General features: G+C 42.2%; 1 protein-coding gene across 5 annotated transcripts in view; it reads left to right on the top strand.

Moving 5' to 3' along the window:
* LOC121307360 (adenylate cyclase type 2-like) overlaps positions 1 to 27500 on the top strand; it is a 33211-nt gene that overhangs the window by 5310 nt on the left and 401 nt on the right. For 2 of the 5 annotated variants that reach the window (XM_041239559.1, XM_041239558.1), the window contains 24 exons: positions 3311 to 4452; positions 4847 to 5044; positions 5590 to 5751; positions 8228 to 8377; positions 9098 to 9243; positions 10225 to 10336; positions 11042 to 11169; positions 12281 to 12439; positions 13179 to 13326; positions 13682 to 13861; positions 14365 to 14405; positions 14728 to 14790; positions 15037 to 15106; positions 15556 to 15653; positions 15903 to 15987; positions 16527 to 16664; positions 17797 to 17865; positions 18445 to 18623; positions 19657 to 19741; positions 19825 to 19983; positions 20113 to 20259; positions 22043 to 22144; positions 25323 to 25437; positions 25863 to 25987. In XM_041239559.1, the coding sequence (XP_041095493.1) occupies positions 4255 to 4452; positions 4847 to 5044; positions 5590 to 5751; positions 8228 to 8377; positions 9098 to 9243; positions 10225 to 10336; positions 11042 to 11169; positions 12281 to 12439; positions 13179 to 13326; positions 13682 to 13861; positions 14365 to 14405; positions 14728 to 14790; positions 15037 to 15106; positions 15556 to 15653; positions 15903 to 15987; positions 16527 to 16664; positions 17797 to 17865; positions 18445 to 18623; positions 19657 to 19741; positions 19825 to 19983; positions 20113 to 20259; positions 22043 to 22144; positions 25323 to 25437; positions 25863 to 25987 (3057 nt within the window). In that variant the 5' untranslated portion in view covers positions 3311 to 4254. Of the gene's footprint in view, positions 1 to 462; positions 861 to 1475; positions 1582 to 3310; positions 4453 to 4846; positions 5045 to 5589; positions 5752 to 8227; positions 8378 to 9097; positions 9244 to 10224; positions 10337 to 11041; positions 11170 to 12280; positions 12440 to 13178; positions 13327 to 13681; positions 13862 to 14364; positions 14406 to 14727; positions 14791 to 15036; positions 15107 to 15555; positions 15654 to 15902; positions 15988 to 16526; positions 16665 to 17796; positions 17866 to 18444; positions 18624 to 19656; positions 19742 to 19824; positions 19984 to 20112; positions 20260 to 22042; positions 22145 to 25322; positions 25438 to 25862; positions 25988 to 27500 lie in introns of those variants that run through there. The other 3 variants (XM_041239556.1, XM_041239557.1, XM_041239560.1) reach the window with 3 other exon arrangements.

The raw sequence follows: 27500 nt of genomic DNA, 5'->3' as shown, positions 1-27500 counted from the left end.
TAATTATTTTTTTTTTCAGCAATCTATTCATCCATATAACGTAGCATATCACGTAACAAGCGACTCTCTCTGTTCCGCCCTGAAAAATGTGCACAGCACCAAGCCCAAGCCACTGCGATTGCACCTGGGATCTTAAAATAGCAACTCCCCAGAGCTATGTCAAAGGGTTTTTTTTTTTTTTTTGGGGGGGGGGGGGGGGTTCGACATAGTTGTTTGACAAGTTTTTTTTTTTTTTTTTTTTTTTTTTTTTGTTTTGTTTTTATCTGAAACCATTCGGAGAATAAGTAATCGTAATCTTTCTTTTCCGTGTGACTTGAATCTATTTATTATTTTTTATGATGGATCTAAAACCGGTGTTGAAGGAAAGCAGTTCGAAAGATCCGCGAGATTGTTGTGTGTGTGTGTGTGTGTGTGTGTGTGTGTGTGTGTGTGTGTGTGTGTGTGTGTGTGTATAAAGCGGTAGAAAGCTCTAACGTAAATATATATATATATAGGATAGATATTTTGCTTTTTTTTTTTTACTGACGAAACTCTGAAGCCTGCGGTCTGCGTGTTGTTTTACTTCTAATAATAATTTTTGTTTCGTTTTTTGTATTTCGATTAAATTTTCTTGTATTTTATTCCCAAGACAACGACTAAACAAAGGCAAAACACAACATATACTGGATGAATGTCAACCGTGTGCATCGTTACCTGTTTTAGGGAGACACTGTAACTATTTTTCTGCACTGTAAACTTTTATTTTCATTTGCTAGTGCAGGTGTTGCTTGACATTTTCTCTCGGTTTTTTTTTTTTTTTTCCTGTCTCTAACCTGCATCAATCTATCTGGGGAGAATTGCAGTACACTGAGGGTACCGGTGTAAGTAACTTCATATTGTCATGTTGTTCTTCTTTATTTATTGATCTGTTTGCGAGTTTGGTGATCTTATTTTTTTTTATGAGATTGCATAGGAAGCTTTTGTTGCGGTCTGTTACTGTGCTGTTTTATTTGAACAACAGTTGTTAAGTTTAAGAATATCCCACCAAGACAAAGTAACGTTGACAACAGTAACTTGCTGGTGTGTGGGGGGGGGGTGGGGGGCTCTGCTTAGCGATTTTATTAGCTGGGGGGAGGTCATTTTTTCCACTCATAAAAAAGGTCAGTTTCCCATGTTTGTTTCTGATAGTTCAGATGATATAAGTTGGGGGACTCAGGCAGCCTTCATGAGAGGGAAGTAGCGAGAGGGAGCTAGAGTAGGAATATATATAATATAATATATATAGTATATATATTGTATATATAGAATAGTCTTAATCAGTCTTAATTTTTTTATTATTCTTGACTTTTGATTTCTTGAATATATATAATAGATATATATAGATATATATATATATATATATATAATATATATATATATATATTATATCTATATATATATATATATATATTCTCACTATATTAAAATACGTATTCGTTCGCTAAAGGGAGGGAGGGGGAAGAGAGAGAGAAGGGGGAGCGAGAGGAAAGGAGGAGGGAGGGACTGGTCCAAACCCGTTACCCCAGTCTACCCCAGTTCAGATATTCCCAGGTACCAGTTAAGGTAGGTTAGAAGCTATCTACTTGTGATATTGCTTTCCTGTCAATAATATATTATAACCACGTTTGATTATTAATTATTTTGTATAATTATATTTTACACTACAGGCAAAGAACGTCGTAAAACATTTCTCTAGACTTTACAAAAAACTTAAAAAGAAAACTTTCAATCTAATAACTTAATTAAAATTGCGGTTGAATATAGAACCTGGTTTTAAATATGGAACACACATGTTGAATTTGCTACATGCAAATGTCAGTGTTTTGTCATGTTTTTTTGAAAGGCTGCTGCCAGAAAGAAATGTTTCTATTTGAATGTAAGTTTAGTGAAAGAGAAGAGTGTAGTTAACCCTTCAAAAGCGGCGCATGAGAGAGAATAATTTGCTCAATCTTTTTTACGTTAAATATATATATATTGGCAGATAGTTTAAATATAAATCGTGTATGTTTTGTCATTTGAAAATAAAGCTACGCAGTGAATTTAACTGAATATATTTTCAACTGAAGAATTTCCCTCCTATTGTGGTAATCAGTCAGGGGATGCAGAACGCAAGGTGCATCTACAAAGCACAAATATCAGGGCTCTGGTTCCAGTGAGTACTATTATGTTTTTAGTCAAAATGATTATTAAAACATTAATTTCTGTCAAAAATAGATTTGATAACTATAATTTACATGTTCACACTTTTGAAAAAAAGCCTGCAAATATTTATTAAGGAAATAAGGTTTATTATTATTTATTATTATTATTATTATTATTATTAATTCCTTATTATTCCCGAATATAATATTATATTATAATATTAATAAGATAATAATAATTTATTATTATTATTATTATTATTATAGTGTTGAAGTTTAGGATCCTAATGTACACTGACCCTTTTGCATGTGGTTGCATGTGGTTAAAGATTTTGTTAATTGTATAAGCTTTGTGAAATTTGCAATTAATATGGTTCATATGGCTTTCGCTATTGTAATAAATGTGCAAATTGGATATTATTGATTATTTTGTTAAGTTAAATTAGTTTTCTGTTTCTTTTAGCTTGAATATGTCATTTATAACCTTCTATACTGCTGCAAGCACTAGCAGGAGCAAGGCTATTTTATCCTATCCTATTCCATTCCATTCTGTTCCATTCCATTCTATTGCATTCCATTCTGTTCCATTTTATTCTGTTCCATTCCATTCTACTCCATTCCATTCTGTTCCATTCCATTCTACTCCATTCCATTCTGTTCCATTCTATTCCATTCCATTGTATTCCTGTCTGTTCTATTCTTTAACACTGGAAAGTACGGTCTGGTTCGATTCTTTTCCCGGCTATAAGATCAACCGAGTTTGTCAGTGTGAAGCACATCCGCGAAACCTCCCCCAGGGGGTTGGGGGTGGTGGGGGGGGGGGCTGTAAACAAATTGAACTGTCAACAGTCTCACACACCTTTCAAACAAAAGTAACATATCTGAGTGGGGTTCCTCATTGGAACAGCTTGTTAATCACACAATAGGGTTCAGTTGAGGAGTCGTTTGTGCCCAGCTGTGATTGAGTGGGGCGCAGAGATCCAGAGAGCTATAGGAAAGCGACAGGTATGATAGACACCTGTTTCATTGGACTTTCCTCAGCTTGGAAATCGCTGGTCAGAAGCAGAGAATAAAGTGGAAATGATGGCTTTGAGGAGCAAAGCGCCTGCATATGATATGTTTTCATTTCCTTTTTGCTTTGTTTTTTTTAGGTCGTCAAGCACAGTGCAGCGCAGGCCACACAGCACACGCTTTCATTTGGAGAGGAAGACAACAACGCAGGACCAGAAAAGCTGACACGTATCTCCGTCATTGAAAACCACCACTACTGAAACAGAAGCTTTCGTTTTTTTGGTTCCTGCTCTATGATGTATTTTTTTAAATTTCCTGTTAAAGTAATCCCTGTGGAAACTGGGTCAATTATTTGTTAGATTAAAAAAAAAAAAGTTATATTAGCACATAACCCCCTCTCTTGGATTTAAACAACCAGGTATTAAAATTTGGAGGAAAATCTTAAATAATATTAATTGGATTTAAAAACGTAACAGAATTTGAAAATTTGAACTTCCTCGACGTGGAATGCACTTTGAAGATTTGGTTCCTTCTATTAAAAAAGGATACAAAGTGACCGCCATGCACTCGTGCAAGGGTTAAAACTGCTCTCCTTTAAACTTCAGCTGGAGTGTACTGTTTGATGGAACGTTCTTCCAACGCTAAGAACTGTCCCCTCGAAAACCAGACCTAGGATATCTTGGTTCCTTGAACATAGATAGAAGACAATCCAGTTGTGCCACATTAAACACTGCCCCCCTGAAACTGAACATGGACAGTGTGTGACAATAAAAACTGCTCCCTCTATAAAAGATTCTTTGGTTCCTTGGATATATCTACAGCCTACTTCGCTTACATCCAACCGAAACTAAACCCTGAAACATTTCTACTTTACAAATTGTCCAGTTGCACCACCTCAACAACCATCCCCACTGGAACTAAACCGGAAAACATCGGTTCCCACTTTATAAACTGACGCTCAACCTGAAAAAAACTTCCCCACCCGAAACAAAACCCCAGAACATTTGGTTCCTACTTTTGCCTAGGTGGGCACTCCAGAAAGCAGCCCCCACTTCATGTGACGCTCCCCTGGCTGGCGTGAGGGATGTCAGTGGAGAGAGCACGCAGCATGGTCCTGGAGCCCAGTGCAGCGGGCGCCGCTCCCGTGACGAGGAGGAGAGAGGAGGCTCTGTGTCAGACTTCCTACAAACTGACACAGCAGCAGCCAGCCAGCCTGCTCACACTGCTTATCATCATGGGCTTCAGCCTGACCCTCGTGGCTGTGTTCTTCATCTCTCAGAGGGTGCACAGCTAGGGTTACCACTAGTATCAGTGTCATTAGTATGAGACTAGTATTCTTATAGCATATATAACAAATAGTTAAAACATAGCAAAGTGCAATAAAGTGTATTTGTACTCTATAGCTATGGACACCCTTTTGCCTCACCCTATAGAACAAACTAATTTTGCTTCATAAAGTCGAATGAAACCTGCTGAATAATGTTACCTTAACACTGAATTACACACCATTTTAGCATCTGTCTGGAGAGTTGCTTATCAAATTGTGAATAAGCATTCAGTTGCTAATTCTTGTTCTTCACTATTCTAATACAGTCCTCACCCTGCTAGCTGTGATTCCGAACTGGGGGTCGGGTGTCACTGCTTCTGAACGGGATTCTCCTCTCTCGTCTCTGCAGCCTGTCTCTGCTCACCTTGGCTTCGTGATCACTGTGTTCGTTGCACTGGGAGTGTTTGCCCTGCTGTTCGTGCTGGCATGTGTGGAGCCCGTGTTCCAGTGCTGCCACGGTCTCATCTCCCTGCTGGTGTGGGGCTGCCTCCTCACCATGGCCTTCGTCTTCGCATTCACGGGGGGGGCGGTGCAGGCCTGGGAGCAGGTAACACGCCAGCGTTTGCTTTTCACAAAATAAAGTTTACCTGGTGGGAACTTCCAGTCCGCTGTTTAAGTCATAGTCGTGTGCACATGTTTTAGAACACACACACACCCCAAATGCTTCTGTAGTTCTGATTTGTTGTGCAGATTTAAACAAACCACTGGGATTGAAAATCCAATTAGCAAATTGGTGATTTGAAATTCTAAGACATTCAATGGCAAAGGTTTCCATTAGACGTCTTTCTCGGTGTCTTCAAAACGAAAAAGACTTCAAACGTTTATGAAACATGATTGCATTATAGTGAACATGAAATTCACATTTTTTAACACAGATTTATTCAAACGAACTCTTGTTAATAAAAAAAAAACTAAGAAAGTTCAGCAGACAAACATCCAGTGCCTTCATCAGTGTGTGCGTGCGTGAGAGAGCTATTGGAAGTGTCTGTTCCCCCTCCTGTTTGTTTGTTGAGTGAGTCTTGTGATGTTACAGGCAGTTCAACCCTTACCTCTCCTCTCAGTCCCTGATCGCTTCCTGTTTTCTTGTTCAAGGTGGCGTTCTTCCTCTTCATTACGACCATCGTGTACACGCTGTTGCCTCTGTGTCTGAAGTCCGCTATGATTGGAGGGGTCGTGACCTCGCTGGCACACATCATTGTGTTCAGTATATACGTGCCAGTGACCAATCACAGTGAAGAGCACCTGGCACTGCAGGTAAGACACGCCTCTTGCCAAGAACCTCCCTGTACATCGCAAGGGTTCTATCCTGGTTAAATAAATAAATAAATACATTTTAATGACATGTGCCTGTCTATCCCTATGTGTCAGAGTTTGTGCGTCTTTGTCTTTCTGCCTGTGTGTGTGCGCGGCTGTATGTTTGTGTGTGTGTGTGTTTGTGTTTGTCTTTGTGTATGTCTCTCTCTCTCTCTCTCTCTCTGTGTCCGTGTGCGTGGCTATGTGTTTGTGTGTGTGTGTGTGTGTGTCTCTGTGTAATTTGTGAAGGATTTAGTTACTATACTGTCGTCTCAATCTACCAGCCTCACCCCATTGCAGCTGCCCTATAATTGTGCTGCCATTGCCCCTCAGTATAATACAGAACCATAATTGCATTGCCATTGCAGAGCCACTGTCTGTATTGTCATTGAAGATCATTTAGGGTATAATTAGCACACTGTGGTCTCATTCCACCAGCCTCATCCCATTGCAGCTGTCCTATACTTGAGCTACCACTGCCCCTTGGTATAACACAGCACCCCTGTGTGTCTCTTTGCATTGCCATGGAAGATCATTAAACAGCTCTAAAGAGGAAACTCACCAGCAGCTTATTTCCATACCCAGCTTCATGGCATCTCGTGACAGATGCTTTCTCCTTCCTCTGCTGATTTGTTAAATATTTACATGGAGATAGTGTGTGCTCTTATCTTTATATAGAGGCTCAAAAGTGAATTTGAATATACTGTATTTGTACAGGGTAACTTGACACAGGTCTGTTAAATAATGTCCTCTTGTTGTTGTTTAGAATCATCTTATATAGCATTTCTCTCTAAGTACAGCTGCTACACCGAGTGTAACCAGTAAACTGCCCCTCCCCCGACACTCTGCCCCCTAGTGGACGGAAGAAATACAACGTAAAACAAATGAGGTATTTATTACATCCACCAGGGAGCAGAGTGTGGCAGGAGGGCAGCTTCATGGATCCACTTTACACTATGGAAGAGTGGAGTAAACATTCAGTCAGGACATGGGTAGAACAATATCTCCCCCGGCCCACTCCCTCCCTGTCCATCTCCATCTCCCTCCCCTCTCTTTCTCATTTTCTTCCCTATGCAAGATTCATATTTAAATACAGTGTAGTTTACAGTAAGTGCAAATAATAATACTACTAGAATACAATATGAATTAGGATGCAACAAGTTAGGGTTACAACAGTTTATATCTACAATGACATAGTAGTGCAATAGTGCAAGGATAGAGCATCAGCTGAGGATCCAGTAACGTGGTGCTGAGGTCAGGCGAGTCCAGTGCTGGGCAGGAGGGGCGGATCAGGAGATCTACAAGCACAGTCTAAACACGTTTCCACCCCAGTTTGGCTGTTAAATGCATTTTCTCAGAGAAAAGAAAACAGGAGCCCATCATATTTCATTCTAATACACTTAACTGTTCACATATAAAATGCACTGTGCACAACACTGATGTAGCATTTCCATTTCAACACGTCCCTAACATAATTTGCATAAAATATTTTCTAAACAAAATAATCGCGCAAAAAAAGTGAACAAACACTGCTGGAGATGGGCTAAAATGATATAAATACATTTCACTTTACTGACGCCACCGTTGTCACAATGCACCAAGCATACAGGCACACGGTGGCTCCTGGTAAGTTTTTCCAATCAGCTGAAATGCAGATGAAAACTAGAAAATCTCCTCCCTCCACATACTCACAAAGGCAGTGCTTCAGCAGGGGGCATTAAAACCAGGGGTCAGGCCACGTGATCTGCCATTGCTCGTACTGTACTGTGTGGTTACAGCAGACAGGGGTTCATAACGGAGGCTTGCCTCCCTCTGATGAAAATAAACTCTCTGGGCTCCTCCAATTAAAACCCTTGCTCAGATCACATGATCTGCTACTGCTGGTACTGTGGTTAATAGCAGATAGGAGTTTATAATGGAGACTTGCCTCCTCTGGGGAGCCAGAACTGCTGTTCCTATAGGAATGTTGAACAGAGGGTTTTGGTTAAAATCTCATTTTTTTCTTGCCTTTTAGACAATATTTTTGGATCGATTGCCTCTTTAAGGAGCCTCCACTTTCTCCAATGCCTCCAACACCCCCCCCACCCTCTTACTCCTGCCGTTTTCTCCACCCAAAATCTTCCTCATTCACTCTCCTTCTCCCTCTACCCCTCTCTGTCCCTTCCTTCACTACTGTCCTCCTAACTCCCCTTCATCCCTCCCTCTCTCTCCATCCATCCCCTTCTCTCTCTTATTTTTTTCTGTCATTCGCTACCCATCTTTCCCCCTCCCTCTCTTTCTTACCCTCCCCGTCTCTACTTCAGCCCCTCCCCCTTTCTATATCCCCTCTAAAAAGATTTAAAAAAAAAAACTTAAGAAAATGTCAGTTGAAGTTAATTACTCTATCTGTGTGTCACATCTCTCCTCTCCTCTCCTCTCTCTCCTCCTCTCCTCTCAGCTCCTCTCCAATGCGGTGGTGTTTATCTGTGCCAACCTGGTGGGCGTGTACCACAAGACCCTCACTGAGCGCGCTCTGCAGAACACCTGCAAGGACGGCATCAATTTCCGCCAATCACGAAGCAAGCTGGTGAACGAGAAGAAGCAGCAGGTGAGTCTAGCCTCCTTGCTCACATGTGTGAGACCGGCCACACGAATACCGTGGAGTTTTGTGCCTCTGAGTTCAGGAGCTGCTCAGCAGTTCGAGTTCGTCTTTATATTAGTAAGCAACAGCACCCTCTAGTGACAATTAAAATTACTTCAGTTGACTTAAACAGTATTTATCCAAATACTGTGCTCCTCCTTTATAAGGCAGCCCTTTATACTGTAGAAAAGGTCATAAGGCGGTACGGTCATGTTTCCCATTTATCCCATAATACCATTACACTAACACTAGTAATCTTGTTATATAGAGGAACAAAAACAGCACAGCCTCTTAGCTATGGCTCCAGACTACAGCGCTATAAAGGGGGAGGACTGTATGCAAGCAAGGCTACTTTATGCCAGTCGTACATAAAATGCATATTTCAATTCATTCACAGTCATTTGACAAAAATATCCTTTGGGAGTCTTCCAGTGTAATCAGACTCATCCCAGGGCATAAAGACATGAGCTATAAAGATATGAATCTGTTGAGAACAAACAACAATCCAGTTGGTCTTGATTGAAGTGGCAAATTTGCTAATAAGGACAGAAATCAGGACCAGAGGACACACACAGCTGGGAATGAAGTGGTCTTAGGACAGAGGGAAGGAGACAGAGAGTGGGGAGGGGATGGAGTTCTGAGTGGCCCCCTCTCGCTCGTGAACTTGGTTTTGTTTTAATTTCCCAGGAGCACTTGTTGCTGTCAGTTCTCCCTGCCTACATCGCTTTAGAGATGAAAGCCGAGATCATCGAGCGACTGAAAGACAAACAGCCTCGACTGGAAAACAAAAACAACTTCCACAACCTGTATGTGAAGCAACACAAGCATGTCAGGTAGGAGAGCAGTTAAAGAAATCGCATTTCTGCAGCAGGTTCATAGGGTAAATAGCGAGGTTCTGAAAAATACAGAGTTCCACGTCCCCACGTGCCGCTACAGCTGTTTAAATGACATACCTGGAATTTCTCTTTTCATTGCTATCATCCTGACAACTTTTTACACTTTATAACTTCAAAGTCTGTTTCAAAGCTCATTTCAAAATGCCCGCTCTAGTGCCCTGGGGACGGGGAACGCTTTATTTTCTGAATCCCGCTACTTACTCTTTAAAGGGATTGCAGATCAGAAAATAGTTCCATGAATCTCCCCTGTCCTCAGGTGTGCAGATTTGAAAGAAACACATATTAGAGCACACATAGATTTTCAATTGAAAACACCTGGTACATCACTAGGTTATAGAAAACGTTGCATATGTATGCCTTCCTCTCATCTGTTTGCACTTCCCAGCAAACAGATGAGAGGAAGGCATACATATGCAACGTTTTCTATAACCTAGTGATGTACCAGGTGTTTTCAATTGAAAATCTATGTGTGCTATAATATGTGTTTCTTTCAAATCTGCACACCTGAGGACAGGTTTGCACTCAAGAAGCAGACAAGCATTTTGGCTTTGCCTTCGTCAGTGTAATGTGTGTCATTATAGGCAGTTAATCTATAAATTCAATAATAAACTCTGCATGGGTAAGAACTAGAAGAAACTAAAGCAAGCAGCTAGTGCGTTTGTCAGCGTAGTCTGTGAGAGATACTGGAAGCATCTCTTTGTTTGCTGAGTGGATCGTGTGATACTCTGCCCAGTTCAACACTGTCACACAACACACAGCTGTGCCCAGAGTATAAGGAAATACCTCAAAGGTCTGTATCCTCCAAAAATCAGTAAGTGGATCTTCCAGGTAAAACTGGATGGTGAGGTTTCTAATGCCTTAATGAATGTGCACAGAGCTGTGGAAGGATTCGGATTGTATTTCTCTTGTATTTCCCAGTATCCTGTATGCAGACATTGTTGGCTTCACTCAGTTGGCCAGCATGTGCACACCTAAAGAACTGGTGCTGATGCTGAACGAACTATTTGGAAAATTTGACCAGATTGCAAAGGTGAGTGAACTGAGCCTCACTGCTGCCCCCTGCTGGCGATGCGGAGGGGATGCAGTGCAGGCGGTGGTACGCACGCAGGTCACACTAAACACATTACAGCACTGGAGAACCGCTTATCCCACTGTCACGAGACCTGGCATTAATATCGCATTGAATGTTATTCAGAATGTCAGATTTTGGGGATATGGGGGGCAGTCTGTCCATACATCCTTATATTCATTTTTTTTACATATGTCTAGAGAAGTGCTTATGGTGATTCTTACTCTGTTCTATTCTATACTGTTGCCTTGTGTCATGATCATAGGGATTCATACAGATTCATAGGGATTCATACTGATTCTTACAGATTTATACAGATTCAAACGGATTCATACAGATTCATAGTGATTAATATGGATTCATACAGTTTCATACCGATTCATACAGATTAATATAGATTCATATGGATTCATACAGATTCATACAGATTTATACTGATTCATACGGATTCATACAAATTAATATAGATTCATCGGGATTCATACAGATTCATATGGATTCATACAGATTCATGTGGATTCATAGGGATTCATACAGCTTCATACAGATTCATATAAATTCATATGGATTCATACAGCTTCATACAGATTCATATAGATTCATACTGATTTTGTATAGCCTTGGTGGATGTCCCTGACAGGCTTGTTTTCTCGTCTTTTCTTCCAGGAGAATGAATGCATGAGGATTAAGATCCTAGGAGACTGTTACTACTGTGTGTCTGGCCTGCCTGTGTCTCTGCCCAGCCACGCTGCAAACTGTGTCCAGATGGGCCTGGATATGTGCCATTCAATCAAGTGAGTGAGAGACACCTCAATCAGTTATCCTACTGACTGCCCTGGGGTTCTGATTGACTGATGTACTGAAGCATGAAGTGCTATAACTAGGGCTTTGTACCCATTGTCGTGTAATATGTAGTTCCCCGTGAAAACTTCAATTTCTGAAAGGATAGTGTAAATATACACGTTTATGTGTCACTTAAAAATAAATACAGCAAGCGTTTGCCTTATTGACTACAGACACCCGCTGCATTGAAGATCAGAAACATTTCAGCTAAAGCTCCCTGTGTCCAGCACAGGAAAGGACATCTCACGTGTCTATTGTTATTTTTACATGTATTTATGTCTGTATTTGGTTTGATAATTCAGGGATGGTAAAAAATAGAATGTCTTTAAGAGGTGGACATTCCACAATTTAGCCTTTACTGTTTTTCAGGTAAGTATTTAAATATTTAGAAACATTTGCTGAATACTAACTGGAGAAAATGATCAATTTTTAATATGACCACGCTATTTCTTTCTGCTTTAATACATATTTGTAATTATGAAGTACCTAGAAATCCCAATTTTTAGGCCGTGAAATGCTGTAAAGTAAGCCGTCTTTAACCATGTATATTATCACAAGACCTACTCAACAAACAAACAGGAGAAGAAACAGACCCTTCCAATATCTCTCTACACACACACACACACACACACGCACACAAGCACACACACACGCACACACACACACAAGCACGCACACACGCACACACACACACACTCTACACTGATGAAGGACTGGACATTTTTGCATCTATCTGGAGAACCACTTTTCCAATCGTCATGAAACTTAATATTAACATTATTTAGCAGAACCTACTGAGATTCCCGGGGATATGTCGGGGGGGGAGGGGTTTCTGTCTGTCCTTACATCTTTCTGTCTGTCATAATTACATTTGAGGACATGCTATTCCACATCCTGTAAATCATTTTAACATGCCATGATTTTAACACCTCACTTGCTGTCCTGATCTAGGTCTTAAACACCTAGCTGGTCATCATCTTCACACTGATGGTCTGGTTTTGATTCACAGCCGTGGTGAAGGGGGGGGGGCTTTCGTGACTAGCTTGTTTGCTTGTTTCTCAGTCAGCTGCGTGAAGCCACGGGTGTCAGTATCGACATGCGTGTGGGCGTGCATTCCGGTAACGTTCTCAGTGGCGTGATCGGCTTGCAGAAGTGGCAGTATGACGTCTGGTCCAAAGACGTGACGCTAGCCAATCACATGGAGTCTGGAGGGCTGCCTGGGTGAGAGCTTCCTGTCAGAAACCACATTTCCATTCCTGCCGTTCGTCTTACTATTTGCAATCATTCTGAGTGGCTCCAATGTTGGGTTATTAACACTTTCCACTACAATTACCTGGCTTTAAGCTTATAAAAGTTTCCCATAGTAACAGTTCAGAAAAAGTGTTATAAAGCACAGTGAAAGCATGGCAACACAGAGGGAAGCATTGTAAAGCACAGAGAGGTCTGGTAAAGCACAGGGAAGCATTGTAAAGCACAGAGAGGTCTGGTAAAGCATAGGGAAGCATTGTAAAGCACAGAGAGGTCTGATAAAGCATAGGGAAGCATTGTAAAGCACAGATAGGGATGGTAAAGCATAAGGGAGCATTATAAAGCACAGAGAGGTCTGGTAAAGCATAAGGGAGCATTATAAAGCACATAGAGGTCTGGTAAAGCATATGGAAACATTGCAAAGCAGAAAGAGGTAAAGTATATTTTAAAAACAGGGCAAAGCATAACCATTAGAAAACCGAATTTACTGTGGTAAAGTTTTTTAGCGGCTTGCCTGGAGAATCCTAAGTGCCGGGACTGATCAGCCTTTAACATTTCATCAAAATCATGTGACAATTTACATGAAACTGTTCTTATTCCATACTGTCTTGCACTGTTGAGATACATTTCCTCACACTGCTCGCTCTGGTTCTGAATGTACAGCCCTAGTGATGGGGGGCGGATGTTCCTGAAAGCTTTCTTTCTTCCACAGGCGTGTTCATATCACAGAAGCCACATATTCTCACCTGAATGGGGTGTATGAAGTGGAGGAGGGAGAGGGGGAGACGCGAGACAGCTATTTGACTGGCCTGAAGACCTACCTGGTCATTGACCCGCGGGCGAGGGATTTCACTGCAGAGGTTCAGTTACTAGTTCTGTTAGGTTATATAGTGTGGTCCCGCCAGCATTGCCCTGTGTACAGTATAGAGAGGCTCTGCCCAGCACACAGCAGGCAATGCCAGTGCACTAGATTACAACTTTATATAGACACCATGTTGGGTAGCTGCTGTAGTTCTGTACAGGGTTTTATATCAGTGTTATACAGTGTGGACCCGCCAGCATTGCCCTGTGTACAGTACAGTACAGCCAGGCTCTGCCCAGTACACAGCAGGCAATGCCAGTGCACTAGACGCAGTGTTGCTATGTCTCTCTTCCTGTCAGAATAGCTGCTGTGGTTGTGTACAGTGTTACAGTGTTGCTGTGTCTCCCTGTCAGGTCTCTGCTGTGGTCAGTACCAATGGCCTCTCTCCTGCTCCTCACGAGGGGGTAAGGCAGCAGAGGGCCTCAGTCCGAATGGCTCGGTACCTGGAGTCCTGGGGGGCGGTCAAGCCCTTCGCTCACCTGCGCCACCGAGAGAGCGTGGATCTGACCAAACCACCGGACCTCAACGCAGCGGTTAGGATTACTGCCTCTGTCCAACAAAATCTCCCATCTGTGTATCTGACTGCAGTGTCTGAGCTTAAACAGTTTATAGTGGCCGATACATGCCTGTCTCCACCTGAACTATCTCTTCTAATAAACTGTCTGTTTGTCTACAGTGTGTCTATCTGATGACAGCGTTTCTCGGACTGTTTATCTCTTTGTCTGTCTGTCTATTAAGCTATCTGACAAACTGTCTACTATCTATTTGTCTTTCTGTGTGTCTGCCTGTCGCCTCTCCTTATGTCAGCCATCAAAATGAACAGTATCTGTCCATCTGTCTGTCCAACTAACAAACTGACTGTCTATCTGACTACTGTATCAGTCTATCAAACATTGTTTACTTGTAAACTCTTATTATTAATATTATTTGTTGTTTATTTAACAGTCACCTTTATCCAAGGTGACTTACAGAGACTGAAAAATGTTCTAAATTTGGCAAAAATTGATCTCAATTCCTGTCAATGTTGTTCTTTTAGGAAATTCAAATGCACAACAGGGAAAGCAGGTCTATAGAAAGGTAAAAACCATCCTTCAGAAATACTAAAACAAACTCAATTCAGTGCCACACGTTTCCACTAGAAATCTTTCTCAGTGTCTTCAATTCAGTGCCACACGTTTCCACTAGAAGTCTTTCTCAGTGTCTTCAATTCAGTGCCACACGTTTCCACTAGAAGTCTTTCTCAGTGTCTTCAATTCAGTGCCACACGTTTCCACTAGAAGTCTTTCTCAGTGTCTTCAATTCAGTGCCACACGTTTCCACTAGAAATCTTTCTCAGTGTCAAGCACAGACTTATCAAACTTCTCTTTTATGAAATTGTGTTTACTTTTTAAATGTTTAGCACGCAGTCACAAAGACCAGAAGACCATATGAATCAACGCATTGAAAGTGTCTATTCCCACAAGTAAGTGTAACTGGGGGGGGGGGGCACTGTATATAATCAAAAAACTGCAGGGAATTTTGTTTTTATTTATTAATGTCTGAAATGTAATTTATTCATTAACAGACTACATTAGTCAACTCTATGGTGCTAACCATCCCTGAGACAAAACTCATTTTCATTTAAATATTGCATTGCAAAGTCACTGAGAGAAGCGATTTGAAGCCAGCCCATTATAGCAGTGGTCCTGAGTCATCCTCTGTGTTTCAGGCACTGGCTGAAGTCTGGCGTGATGAACCCTGTCACTCTCTATTTTAAAGACAAGTCCATGGAAAAGGAGGTAAGAACATTTTCAAACTCAGTGCCGGGGTTAACTGGGTTTCATAGTCAAAGCTCAGTGTAAGATTGACATTATAGTGCATTACAGAAGGCAAAGGTCGTGTTATTCATTACAGGGCTCTGTGTGAAGTCATAGCCACTGCTCTCTGAACCCTGTTGTTGTCTGTTGTTTTTAATTAAAATTACCTCACAGCTCGTTGTTGTCAGTGTGTGTGGGGTTGTGAGATAGACACTTCCCAGGTTGGTGGAAGACATTCGGCTTCACCTCGGGGCTCACAGTGCACCCCAAGCACAACAACACACAACCTGGTGTAATGCTTAATTACAGTAGTGTGGAAGGCTGTGTAATCTTATATCGCTCTTGCTTTCCACCTGTGTGTGTGTGTGTGTGTGTGGTAGCTGATTGTGTTCGCCTCTCTCTCTCATTGGTTGTGTTCTCATCTCTCTCAGTTTCGCTGGGCCCCTCTCCCTGATTTCCACTTCTACATGGCATGCTCCATCCTCATCTTCATTGCGGTCTTCATCATCCAGATGTTCATCTCCTACAAGTGAGTACCAGACATACACACAGAGCAACACACACCCAATCTCAGAGCAACACACGTACACACACACACACACGCAATGTTAGTTACAAAAAAAATTTAACATTAATATGATAAACAGATTTCAACGTTCAGTACATAGACAGATCGATCAAACTAAAGCCAGTTTATAAAATTCAATGACAAACGTTTCCACTGGAAGTCTCTCTGTGTCTTAATGATTGAATCCCTGCTTCCTCATTATTTCTGCAGGAATGCTGCTCTGGGAATCTCATACGGAGTCTCCTTCTTCATCTTCCTGCTCCTCCTCTTCACCTGCTTCGCTGGACACCTAACGGTGAGTCAAGGAAGCGCAGCACTACCCGAAAGTGGAGATTTCATTAAAACAAAACCACAGGCTTGCTATAAACCGTTAGTCTGTCTTTCTGTAGGGCACACTTCTACTTGAACTAGAGAAGCACTTCTCCGGTTGTGATGAAACTTGCTAAGGGCCTTCTTTAGCACAATCTGCTGAAAGTATTAGGGAGTGTCCACAGGATGTAGGTACTGTTATAAAAGCATGGCAAGGTGTAATAAAGCACATGACAAAGAAAAAGGAAGCATTGTAAAGCACAGAGAGGTCTGGTAAAGCATAGGGAAGCATTGTAAAGCAGATAGAGGTCTGGTAAAGCACAGGGTAGCATTGTATAGCACAGAGAGGTCTGGTAAAGCATAGGGAAGCATTGTAAAGCACAGAGAGGTCTGGTAAAGCATAGGGAAGCATTGTAAAGCACAGAGAGGTATGGTTAACAGATTAAATAATCCATCATAAATTTTGGTAAATGCAAAGTATACCATAGTAAACATTTTAGGGGTAATTGTGGTCATTTTCTTTAGCGATGGACACAGAAAGGTCCCATGTTTATCCAGTGGATTCCTTCCATCTCTGCAGCTGTAATCAAGCAGCCTCTCGTCCGAGTTCCTCTAGCATGTATTGCAATCTTGCTGATCCTCGTCATGGCTTTGCTCAACTTTGTAAGTATCAACGAACACTTTAATTACAGTCAAACCAAAGTGATTACATCAAGCAAAACAATTCCATACGTCTTACCCACCCTGCCCTCCCATCAGCTACATACAGTAGCTCTCAAACGTGCAGCTTTGAAATAAATCTTAAACGTGTTTTCATTTCAAAACATCTGGTACTACAAATCTGTTTGCAAGCCGTGCTTTCAGAGAGTGCTGCACTTCCTTGGTCCCCACGTCCACCACGTGTCCCCACCCCCTTCAGTCTTCCCTGTCAGTAACCAATCAGCTGTTTCCCCTCCTGACTGACATGCTTTCAGCCAGTGACCCAGCAGACACCGCTAGGGTGACCCAGGAAGTGCTAGAGTAACTGATATCCTGAGAACTTCCTGTGACAGGCTGGCGAGTGGATAGAGGCCCAGAGACAGACTGCAGTTCAAAATAAATTATCTTTTATTAGAAAATAAAAGGGCACAAGGGCCAAAACAAAGGTATTTAAGCATAAATAGAAAAAAAACACAAAACAAGACTTACAAAAATAAAGGTTTCCAGGTTGGGCAATGCCTTCACTGGAGCAGAAGATTCACAAAACAGCAAACCAAAAAAACCAGCATGCACAACCATCCCCTTGCTTCCTCAGCTCCCTGCTCTCTCTCTAATGGGAAGCTGAGGCCTCCTTTTATGTTAGGTGGTTGGGTGATGATTGATCGTTAATTACTCCAATCAACCCCAGCCACCTGAACACAATAAACCCAGGCAGGTAGAGGAATTTAACCCCATCCCTGCCAATCTATGCAGGGCAGAGCTCTGCTCTGCCGCACTTCCTTTAAGCTAAAGTAGTAGCAGATACCATGTTTAAAATGAAAAGCCATGTAACACGTGTTTCGTTCAAAAAAGACAGTAGCTTCTGAAAGTCCAAAACAGAATTGTAGGGCTCTGTCTGTTTGTGTGTCTCCGGCTTTAATGAAACTAAATTCTGGAAGAATGTGGCAAATTAATAAAGACACCAAGAAGGAATTTTAATGTTGTTTAAAAATGAACAGGATTGTGAGACTCTTTCTTTCCTCCCTTCTTTCTTCCTCTATCTTTCATTTTTTGAATTTCTTTCCTTGTTATAAATACGTTTGTTTTTTTTTTCTAGTTTTTTCTTCCTGAGTCAGTTTCAATGAATTCGACTGAGAGAAACTCAAACCATCTGTACACTGTGCCAGTAAGTACTTCAAATAAACAGATACACTAACTTTGAATTAGACTAGACTGTACTGCAGAATTAGCCTGCTCCTCATTGTTAGAACTGCAGTCTCTTGTATTATCTCTACTGCATCTGAGATCTAGACTAGCCTGATCCTCTACCCTCTCTGTTAGAAGCTGACAGCCCTATCTCACACTGTCTCTCCTCAGTATTATCTCTACTGCAGTCTGAGATCACTAGACTAGCCTGCTCCTCTATCCTCTCTGTTAGAAGCTGACAGTCCGCTCTCACACCGTCTCTCCTCAGTATTATCTCTACTGCAGTCTGAGATCACTAGACTAGCCTGCTCCTCTATCCTCTCTGTTAGAAGCTGACAGTCCGCTCTCACACTGTCTCTCCTCAGTATTATCTCTACTGCAGTCTGAGATCACTAGACTAGCCTGCTCCTCTATCCTCTCTGTTAGAAGCTGACAGTCCGCTCTCACACCGTCTCTCCTCAGTATTATCTCTACTGCAGTCTGAGATCACTAGACTAGCCTGCTCCTCTATCCTCTCTGTTAGAAGCTGACAGTCCGCTCTCACACCGTCTCTCCTCAGTATTATCTCTACTGCAGTCTCCTCAGTATGCTGAGCTGCTCCGTCTTCCTGCGCATGAACTTTGAACTCAAGCTGACCCTGCTGACCCTTGCCCTGGTGGTCTATGAGGTCATCTTCCTGTCCAGCCATGGCTATCAGTCAGACTATTATGTGTCTGAGCTGTATACAAACTCCAGCAGGTAAGATATTGAGGAGAGAGGCCAACAAAGAGCAATCAGACTAAGCCACTAATCCCAGGGCCTGAAGGAGTGAGCTATGGAGATAGGGATCTTTTTAGAAAAAGGAAGCACTAGGGGGCACTTTATTGAAGTCTTTTATATCTTTAAAGGAGCTGACAAGTTCCAGCCAATATTTAAGCACAGAAACCAGGACCAGAGGACACAACGTTGGAAATAAAATGGACTTAGAACAGAGGGCAGGAGACACTTCTTCACACAGAGTGATGAGGGGATGGAAAGGGTTATGTGGCAGGGCGCCCCGCCCCTGTGCGTATTTCGTGCTTGGCGTGTTATGTTGTATGTAGTGTGTTATTGTTGGTGTATGTATTGGTGCACAGGTGGTTTAAAATGTATGTTTGCGCCATTTTGTTTGTTAAAACCTTTTGTTTATTTCTGATAAACCGGCAACAGCGCGATTCCCTCACCGCTCGGTGTTTTTCATTTCCTGGGCTGACGTCGCCACCAACCAGACTGGTCACAGGTTACCAAGGGTTACCTTGCCATGGTGTTGATGCTGAATCACTGGGATCCTTTCAGACCCGACTTGAGTTTTGAGATCAATCCGCTGCTAAGAACCGGGCGAGCGCTGAAGACCGAATGGCCTCCACTCGTTCAGAAATCTTATGTTCTCACGTTAATAGCTTAAGTACTGTAACTAATTGCACACGTCACCAATTGCTATGTTAGTAAGTTTCCATTTATTGACTCCAATATTGAAGAATTACACACCTTAAACGTGAATTCTTAGACACAGCAATGTAGCACTTAGTTAGAAACAGAAATCGGATAACGATCGGTTACCAATGTTCTGAGAGCACAGGTACGGAAAGGGTCTTACAGTGTCGTTCCAGAGACATAACAATATTTTACCCTACAGTGCAATATTAATTGAAAGAGCCCCAGCTCTATACCCCCTGCTGGGGGGGGGGGTAATATTACACCTCCTTCTGTCTGTACTGAACTGTGCTGTCCTTTCTTGCCTCCCTCTCTGCAGGCCAGGGGTGTTGAAAGAGCCCAAAGTCATGGCTGGAATCTGGCTCTTTGTGTTTTTCTTCACAGTCCTGGTTCTCGCCAGACAGGTAAGCTCATTCAAGCTGGCGTGGGATTGAATTGAAACTGGAGTTCAACAGAATTAATAGGATTTCAATGTGTCCCCTCTCAGGACGAGTTTTACTCCCGTCTGGACTTCCTGTGGAAGAGGAAGTTTGGTCAGGAGCACGAGGAGATCGAGACGATGGAGAATCTGAACCGGGTTCTTCTGGAGAACATGCTGCCGGCCCACGTAGCCTCACAGTTCATCGGACAGAACCGACGCAATGAGGTGAGAACACCAAAATCTCTCTGTGTCTTCGATTCGGTGACAAACGTTTCCACCAGAAGTCTTTCTCAGCTCCTTCAATTCAATGACAAACATTTCCACTAGAAGTCTTGATTTCTTTCCTTCCCACAGGATCTGTACAGCCAGTCGTACGAATGTGTCTGTGTGATGTTTGCTTCCATTCCTGATTTCAAAGTCTTTTACTCGGAAAGCGATGTGAATAACGAAGGACTGGAGTGCATCAGACTTCTCAATGAAATCATTGCCGACTTTGACGAGGTAACAGATTTCAAATCAGCAGTAGCTTTTTCGCCTTGCCCTTTCTGTTTTATGATGCTTGCATTCAATGTTCGGGTTCTTAGAAAGTCGTCACTCTCTCCACAGTCATTATTGATGCAATGTAGCAGCACGCATCACACGCCATCAGAATTGCACGTCTAAAACGCGATTTTAAAGAGTGAGTAGAGGGGTTCCAAAAAATCTAGCGTTCCACGTCCTCACATGTTCCTACAACTGTTTAAATAACATATGTGTCACTCTTCTTTCAACTGTCAACATTCTGGCACCTTTTTACACTTAGAACTTTAAAGTCTGTTTCAAAGCTCTTTTCAAAACGTTCGCTCTAGTGCCCTGGGGTTTGAGATCCGCCCTCTAAATCACTGCAGTAAGAGCGATTATAAAAATTAAATTAAAAAGTGCTGTGGCTTTTCTGTGTCGTACTACATCAGGAATAGGCAACTTGTCCGTACACGGGCACGCATGTCCTTGGCAAGAGTTAACAGAGTCCGTGGCAGTAAATACGTGAAACACACTCATGCATGTAATTGTATATAGCTTCCGTTTTGTTTGTCCGTGGACATTATGTTGTGCTGACCCTGCACATCATGGATCGTGTGTTACCTGTGTGACAATGTGGGCAGTAATCCTGACACTATCAGTGCATTAGAGCAGACATTTTGAAAAGAGCTTTCTAAAAGTTCTTCATCACAACTTTCTACTATAACTGAAGGCAGTGCCAAGCAATCCTTTACTGGCAAGCATCTTTGAACAAAGGGGGGAAAAGCATTAGTGCCTCTTCATTCATATTAAAAGTGCTTTACAGTCAAGTAGTTTTATAAGCAAGGTTATAAAAATCACTGAAGCAACTACAAATAAAGCCAACATGCACCCAAAAAAAAGTCTTTGCACCCACACCAGAGCCAGATAAATGCACCCACACCAGACAAATTCACTGCACCAAATTTTAATCTAGATTGTTCTGAGTCACTGCACCCACACCAGAGCCAGAGTCACTGCACCCACACCAGAGCCAGAGCCAGAGTCACTGCACCCACACCAGAGCCAGAGTCACTGCACCCACACCAGAGCCAGAGCCAGAGTCACTGCACCCACACCAGAGCCAGAGCCAGAGTCACTGCACCCACACCAGAGCCAGAGTCACTGCACCCACACCAGAGCCAGAGCCAGAGTCACTGCACCCACACCAGAGCCAGAGTCAGAGTCACTGCACCCCCACCAGCCAGAGTCACCAGAGCCAGAGTCACTGCACCCACACCAGAGCCAGAGCCAGAGTCACTGCACCCACACCAGAGCCAGAGCCAGAGTCACTGCACCCACACAGAGCCAGAGACTGCCAGAGCCAGAGCCACTGTCACTGCACACCAGAGCCAGAGCCAGAGTCACTGCACCCACACCAGAGCCAGAGCCAGAGTCACTGCACCCACACCAGAGCCAGAGTCAGAGTCACTGCACCCACACCAGAGCCAGAGTCAGAGTCACTGCACCCACACCAGAGCCAGAGTCAGAGTCACTGCACCCACACCAGAGCCAGAGTCAATGTCACTGCAGTCACCAGAGCCAGAGTCAGAGTCACTGCACCCACACCAGAGCCAGAGCCAGTGTCACTGCACCCACACCAGAGCCAGACCCACTATATTGTAGAGTCAAACTGAACAGGATTGTGGGGCTTTTATAGCTTGTAATATTGAATGATGCACCCACACCAGATAATTTGTAATTTGTAATGATAACTATATATACGTTTTATTTTTTGTGCCTGCAGCTGCTATCGAAGCCAAAATTCAGTGGTGTTGAGAAGATTAAAACTATCTGCAGTACTTACATGGCAGCGACTGGACTGAATACTGTGTCTGTAAAAAATGAGGTATTTTTCAATCAGCATTTTGAATCGCTTTACTGAATACTGAACAGATGAAGGAATTCTCTCGCCTTTGTGACATTCCTGGAATTTATAACATCCTTGAAACGCATTATTAAAAAGCTCAGCACAATTCATAGAAATAGCTACTAAACACAAAGAGAGTGAGGCTGCTTTGATTATTAGCCAGGCTGTATTTTTTTTATACTGTGAAAAATGGCCTCATTTACAAACCGGGCATTTCAAGTAGAGGTCGGCACGGCTAGTGAATCTGGAACCAGGTACCCTCTGTGAAATACCCGGTACACAGAACTTTTTCGGGGGGTACATATCTAATTGGTTTAAGTGCATGGTACATATTTAAATAGCCATAGCCAGAGTCACTGCACCCACACCAGAGCCAGATTCCTGCACCCCTATAGCCAGAGTCACTGCAACCCCACCCAAGCCGGCGCCAGAGTCACTGGCAACACCCACACCAGAGCCAGAGCCCAGAATCACTCGCACCCGACCAAGCCAGAGACACTGCACCCACACCAGATAGACACTTGTCAAAGCCACCAGAGCAGACAGAGTCCATGCACCCACACCAAGCCGGAGTCACTGCAACCCCAACCAGATCCAGAGTACACGCACCCACACCACTAGAATCAAGCCATAGTCAATGCACCCACATAAGAATAAGACTATCAGCAGTCACTGCACCCACACCAGAATTGCTAGTCAAGAAGTCACTAAGAGCCATAGTCAGAGTCCCTGAAATACCCACACCCAGAGTCACTGCACACCACACCAGAGCCAAGCCAGAGTCACTGCAACCACACCAGAGCCTAAGTATCAGAGTCACTGCAAAACCAGAGCCCGAAGTCACTGCAACCACAATGAAAGCCCGATGTTAGGGTACCAGAGTAGGCCATAGTCACTGCACCCACAACCAGAGCCAGAGCCAGAGTGCACCCACACCATAAGCCAGGCCAGATCACTGCAAGAGCCCGTACAGAGTTGCAACCCCACCATAGCCATAGCCAGAGTTGCATCCACACCATGATAAAAGTCAATGCACACCCACAACCAGAGCCGAGGAAGCCAGAAGCCAAGTTGCCCCCCTACAGAGCCAGAGCGCAAATCACAAAAAAGCCAGCGTCACTATGTCCATTACAAGGATTTATAGTCATGTGGACTTTGCACCCACACCAGAGCCGAGTCCAGAGTCACTGCACCACACACCAGAGCCGATTCAACACCTTCCAATTAGTCCCTGCACAACACCAGATCCATGAATTTTGAGTCCCCATTTCCATGACCCAGGCACACGTATTTCCTGTGTTTCTCATTCACCTTGTCATAAGTACCTACTATACTTGTACAGTCAAAAAAACAACTTGTGGGGCCCAAAAACGTTATAGCTTGTAATATTGAATGATAATTTGTAATTTGTAATGATAACTATATATACGTTTTATTTTTTGTGCCTGCAGCTGCTATAGCTTGTAAGTGAATGATAATTTTGATTTTTAAGATACTATATATCGTTTTATTTTTGTGCCTGCGCATCGAAGCCAAAATTCAGTGGTGTTGAGAAGATTAAAACTATCTGCAGTACTTACATGGCAGCGACTGGACTGAATACTGTGTCTGTAAAAAATGAGGTATTTTTCAATCAGCATTTTGAATCGCTTTACTGAATACTGAACAGATGAAGGAATTCTCTCGCCTTTGTGACATTCCTGGAATTTATAACATCCTTGAAACGCATTATTAAAAAGCTCAGCACAATTCATAGAAATAGCTACTAAACACAAAGAGAGTGAGGCTGCTTTGATTATTAGCCAGGCTGTATTTTTTTTATACTGTGAAAAATGGCCTCATTTACAAACCGGGCATTTCAAGTAGAGGTCGGCACGGCTAGTGAATCTGGAACCAGGTACCCTCTGTGAAATACCCGGTACACAGAACTTTTTCGGGGGGTACATATCTAATTGGTTTAAGTGCATGGTACATATTTAAATATTATACATATAGTACACATACATCTAGTCCCTTCAGATCTGTAGATTTGTAACCTGATAATATATAAAATTAATATAATAATAATATAATAATAATAATAATACTAATACTTCATTGCGCAGTTCAGTAAAGAAGCCGTTTTCTTTTGAAACTTTTTTCCAATCACATTGATCATTTTCTCCGGAGTTATTATACAGCAAATGTTCCTAAATATTTAAATGCTTAACCTGAGTTAAACAAGCTAAAGTTCTAAATTGTAAACTTACATTTAATCCAATCATTTGAATTGTAACATTTTAAATACACCTGTCCACCTAGTCACATTCATCAGTGAATTATCAAACAAAAATAAGAAACATTAATTCATGTAAAAGTAACAATGGGCACGTGAAATGTCCTCTTCATGTGCTGGACAGAATGATCTTCAGCTGAAATATTTCCAATCTATCATTTACCAGAAGCAAACTAAACCGGCTGCCAGCTTCCTGATTGCAGTGTAACAGGCAGTGCGTCAATCATGCAAACTTTTGTGTATATTTACACTATTCTTTCAGAAATGGGAGTTACACATTGCACAGAAAACATGACATCTGTGATAACCATGAAAAAAAAATACAGCCTTAATTATTAGTCTTCAAAGTGTGAGCTTCAAAGATTATTTCCAGCTGTAGACTGACCAAACCGAAAAAGAAATGTCTCTGTAAAAATGTAACTGTGTCTGAGAAGTAACTATTTGTAACTGTAACTAGTTACAACTGTAACAGATTACATGTTAAAACTGTTAAATACTGTGTTGCTTTGAGTTCACAGGCTTCAGTTCTAATTGGTTAGATCAGCCAGTGTTTATAGAAGAATCAGCACCATCTAGTGCACAGATAGTGTATTGCCAGCAGAACAAAAGTTGATCTTGATTGTCAGATCACTAGATGGCGCTGGTTGTTCTATAAAGACACTTTATCATTGTCAGGCAACTGGAACTGAAGAGCATCTCCTGAACTCAGAGTCAAAGCAACACAGACTGATCAACAGAACGTTTGAGTAACTGCAGAAAGAAGTAGGCAGAATGGCTGCAAACATCATATAATAAAAAGATCAGTAAAAATAATAACACTTAATTTTTAAGCTACTGGCTGATGGTTTTCATTGGTTTTGTGCACTCTGTCTCCCCCTTCAGGACACTGATCGCTGTTACGCCCACATTGGTATAATGCTAGAATTTGCCATTGCTTTGATGGGCAAACTAGATTATATCAACAAGCACTCCTTCAACGACTTCAAACTGAGAATAGGTAAGAAGCAAATCTACCAATGACAGCCAGATCCCATTGCCGTGTGTTTCTTGTGTGTGCCGTGTGTGTGTTGTGTGTTTCCTATGTTTCCCGTGTATTTCCTCTGTGTTTCCTATGTATTTCCTGCATGTTTCATGTGTGTTTCATGTGTGTTTCCTGTGTATTTCCTGTGTGTTTCCCGTGTGTTTCCTGTGTATTTCCTGCATGTTTCCTGTGTGTTTCCTTTGTGTTTCCTGTGTATTTCCTGCATGCTTCATGTGTGTTTCATGTGTGTTTCCCGTGTATTTCCTGTGTGTTTCCTTTGTGTTTCCTGTGTATTTCCTGCATGCTTCATGTGTGTTTCATGTGTGTTTCCCGTGTATTTCCTGTGTGTTTCCTTTGTGTTTCCTGTGTATTTCCTGCATGCTTCATGTGTCTTCCCGCAGGTATTAACCATGGGCCAGTGATAGCTGGAGTAATAGGCGCTCAGAAGCCCCAGTATGATATCTGGGGGAACTCTGTGAATGTTGCCAGTCGAATGGACAGCACTGGAGTTCTGGGGAAAATACAGGTGACTATGAATGATGCTGTGGGTGGATTTAACAAGATTTCTGAATGAGGGGAGGCCATTCGGTTCATCAGTGCTGGTCCGGTTCCTAGAAGAGGACTGATCTCAAAACATTGTCAAAACATTAACAGGATTGTGGCTGACATAATAATGCCATGAATCTGACCCACTAATCTGATCCATGAATCTGGCCCACGAATCTGACCCAAGTTGCCTGTCTATTAGTTGCGTACAGTAGGTCTCAAAAGTGCAGTCTTGAAAGAACTTGTTTGCAGGCCTTGCTTTCAGATTGTCTTGCACTTTCTGGGTCACTGGCTGAAAGCATGTCAGTCAGGAGGGGAAGCAGCTGATTGGTTACTGACAGGAAAAACTGAAGGGGGTGGGGACAGTTCCACTCTCCAGGGGACCCAGGAAGTGTAGCTTTAACTAAAAGCATGACTTGCCCTCAGAGATTTCTTTAAGCAAGTGCAGTACCAGGTTTAAGATGGAAATGCATGTTTACTGTGCCGCGTGTTTCTTCACTAATGCAAGTGCAGGTTTATGAGATTGTTTTGTGGGCCACAATCACATTATCTGTTCCCCTATGGGACTCTGCCCTCTAGTGGATGTAAGAAATAAGAAAGAAACAACACCCTCTAGATCAGGGATGGCCAACATTTCCCAGACCAAGAGCCAATAAAAAAACAAAACGTACAGTGCCAAAAATTTGTAATACTTAATATTGATAAATATGAATACAGATGCATTTTCCATAGGTATGTATACATAATGCATATATGTATATTTAAAGGTTCTTAACCTTTTCTTACCAATTTTGTACGAGTAGAAATAGTAATGGTCCTAATAATAATAATAATAATAATAATATAATAATAATGATGTAATGTTAATGTAATGTTACTGACATAATTAAACTTTAATGCGTGAACTTCCAAGTAATATCGCAGGTGCAGTAAAGTAAGGTAAATTCGACAGATTAAGAAATACAGGTCTATAATAATATAATTAACGTCACTGCCTTCTACATACAGACAGCATTAGATATAATATTTTCATAAAGGATTTCATAATTTCCTTGTTTACTTCCCTGCCATTCTGAACTAAACAAAGGAAAAATCCATCCACTTCACAGGCATGTTTTCATTTAAACACAGGTTCTGCTTAGAAAGTAGGGTGGATATGATTGGCTGGTTGGTTGCTATGTAAAAAAAAAAAAAAAAAAAAAGTTTCCATGCTGCTGATTGGCTAACGTTTTTAAGTATAAAAAAGTAAAAAATAAATGCAATTGTGTTTTTCAAGAGCCACATTTTCACCACAGAAGAGCCGCATGCAGCTGGCGAGATGCTGGTTGGCGACCCCTGCCTTAGATCAAGCCAGGCTCTTAGTGAGCTCAGAGCAGATGTCTGCAGGTGCTGGCCTCCGCTGTGGAGCTCCTGGGTGGAAAGAGATTGGCTTGGGGATGGGAGGACACCCGCTGACCTCTATGGGGCGTCTAATGTAATGTTTTGGCAGCTCC

The sequence above is a fragment of the Polyodon spathula genome, chromosome 55 (assembly GCF_017654505.1).
Source record: "Polyodon spathula isolate WHYD16114869_AA chromosome 55, ASM1765450v1, whole genome shotgun sequence".
In the NCBI taxonomy this organism is placed as follows: Eukaryota; Metazoa; Chordata; class Actinopteri; order Acipenseriformes; family Polyodontidae; genus Polyodon; species Polyodon spathula.
The sequence above is the reverse complement of the archived record's forward strand: the minus strand, read 5'-3'. Positions and strand labels throughout refer to the sequence as shown.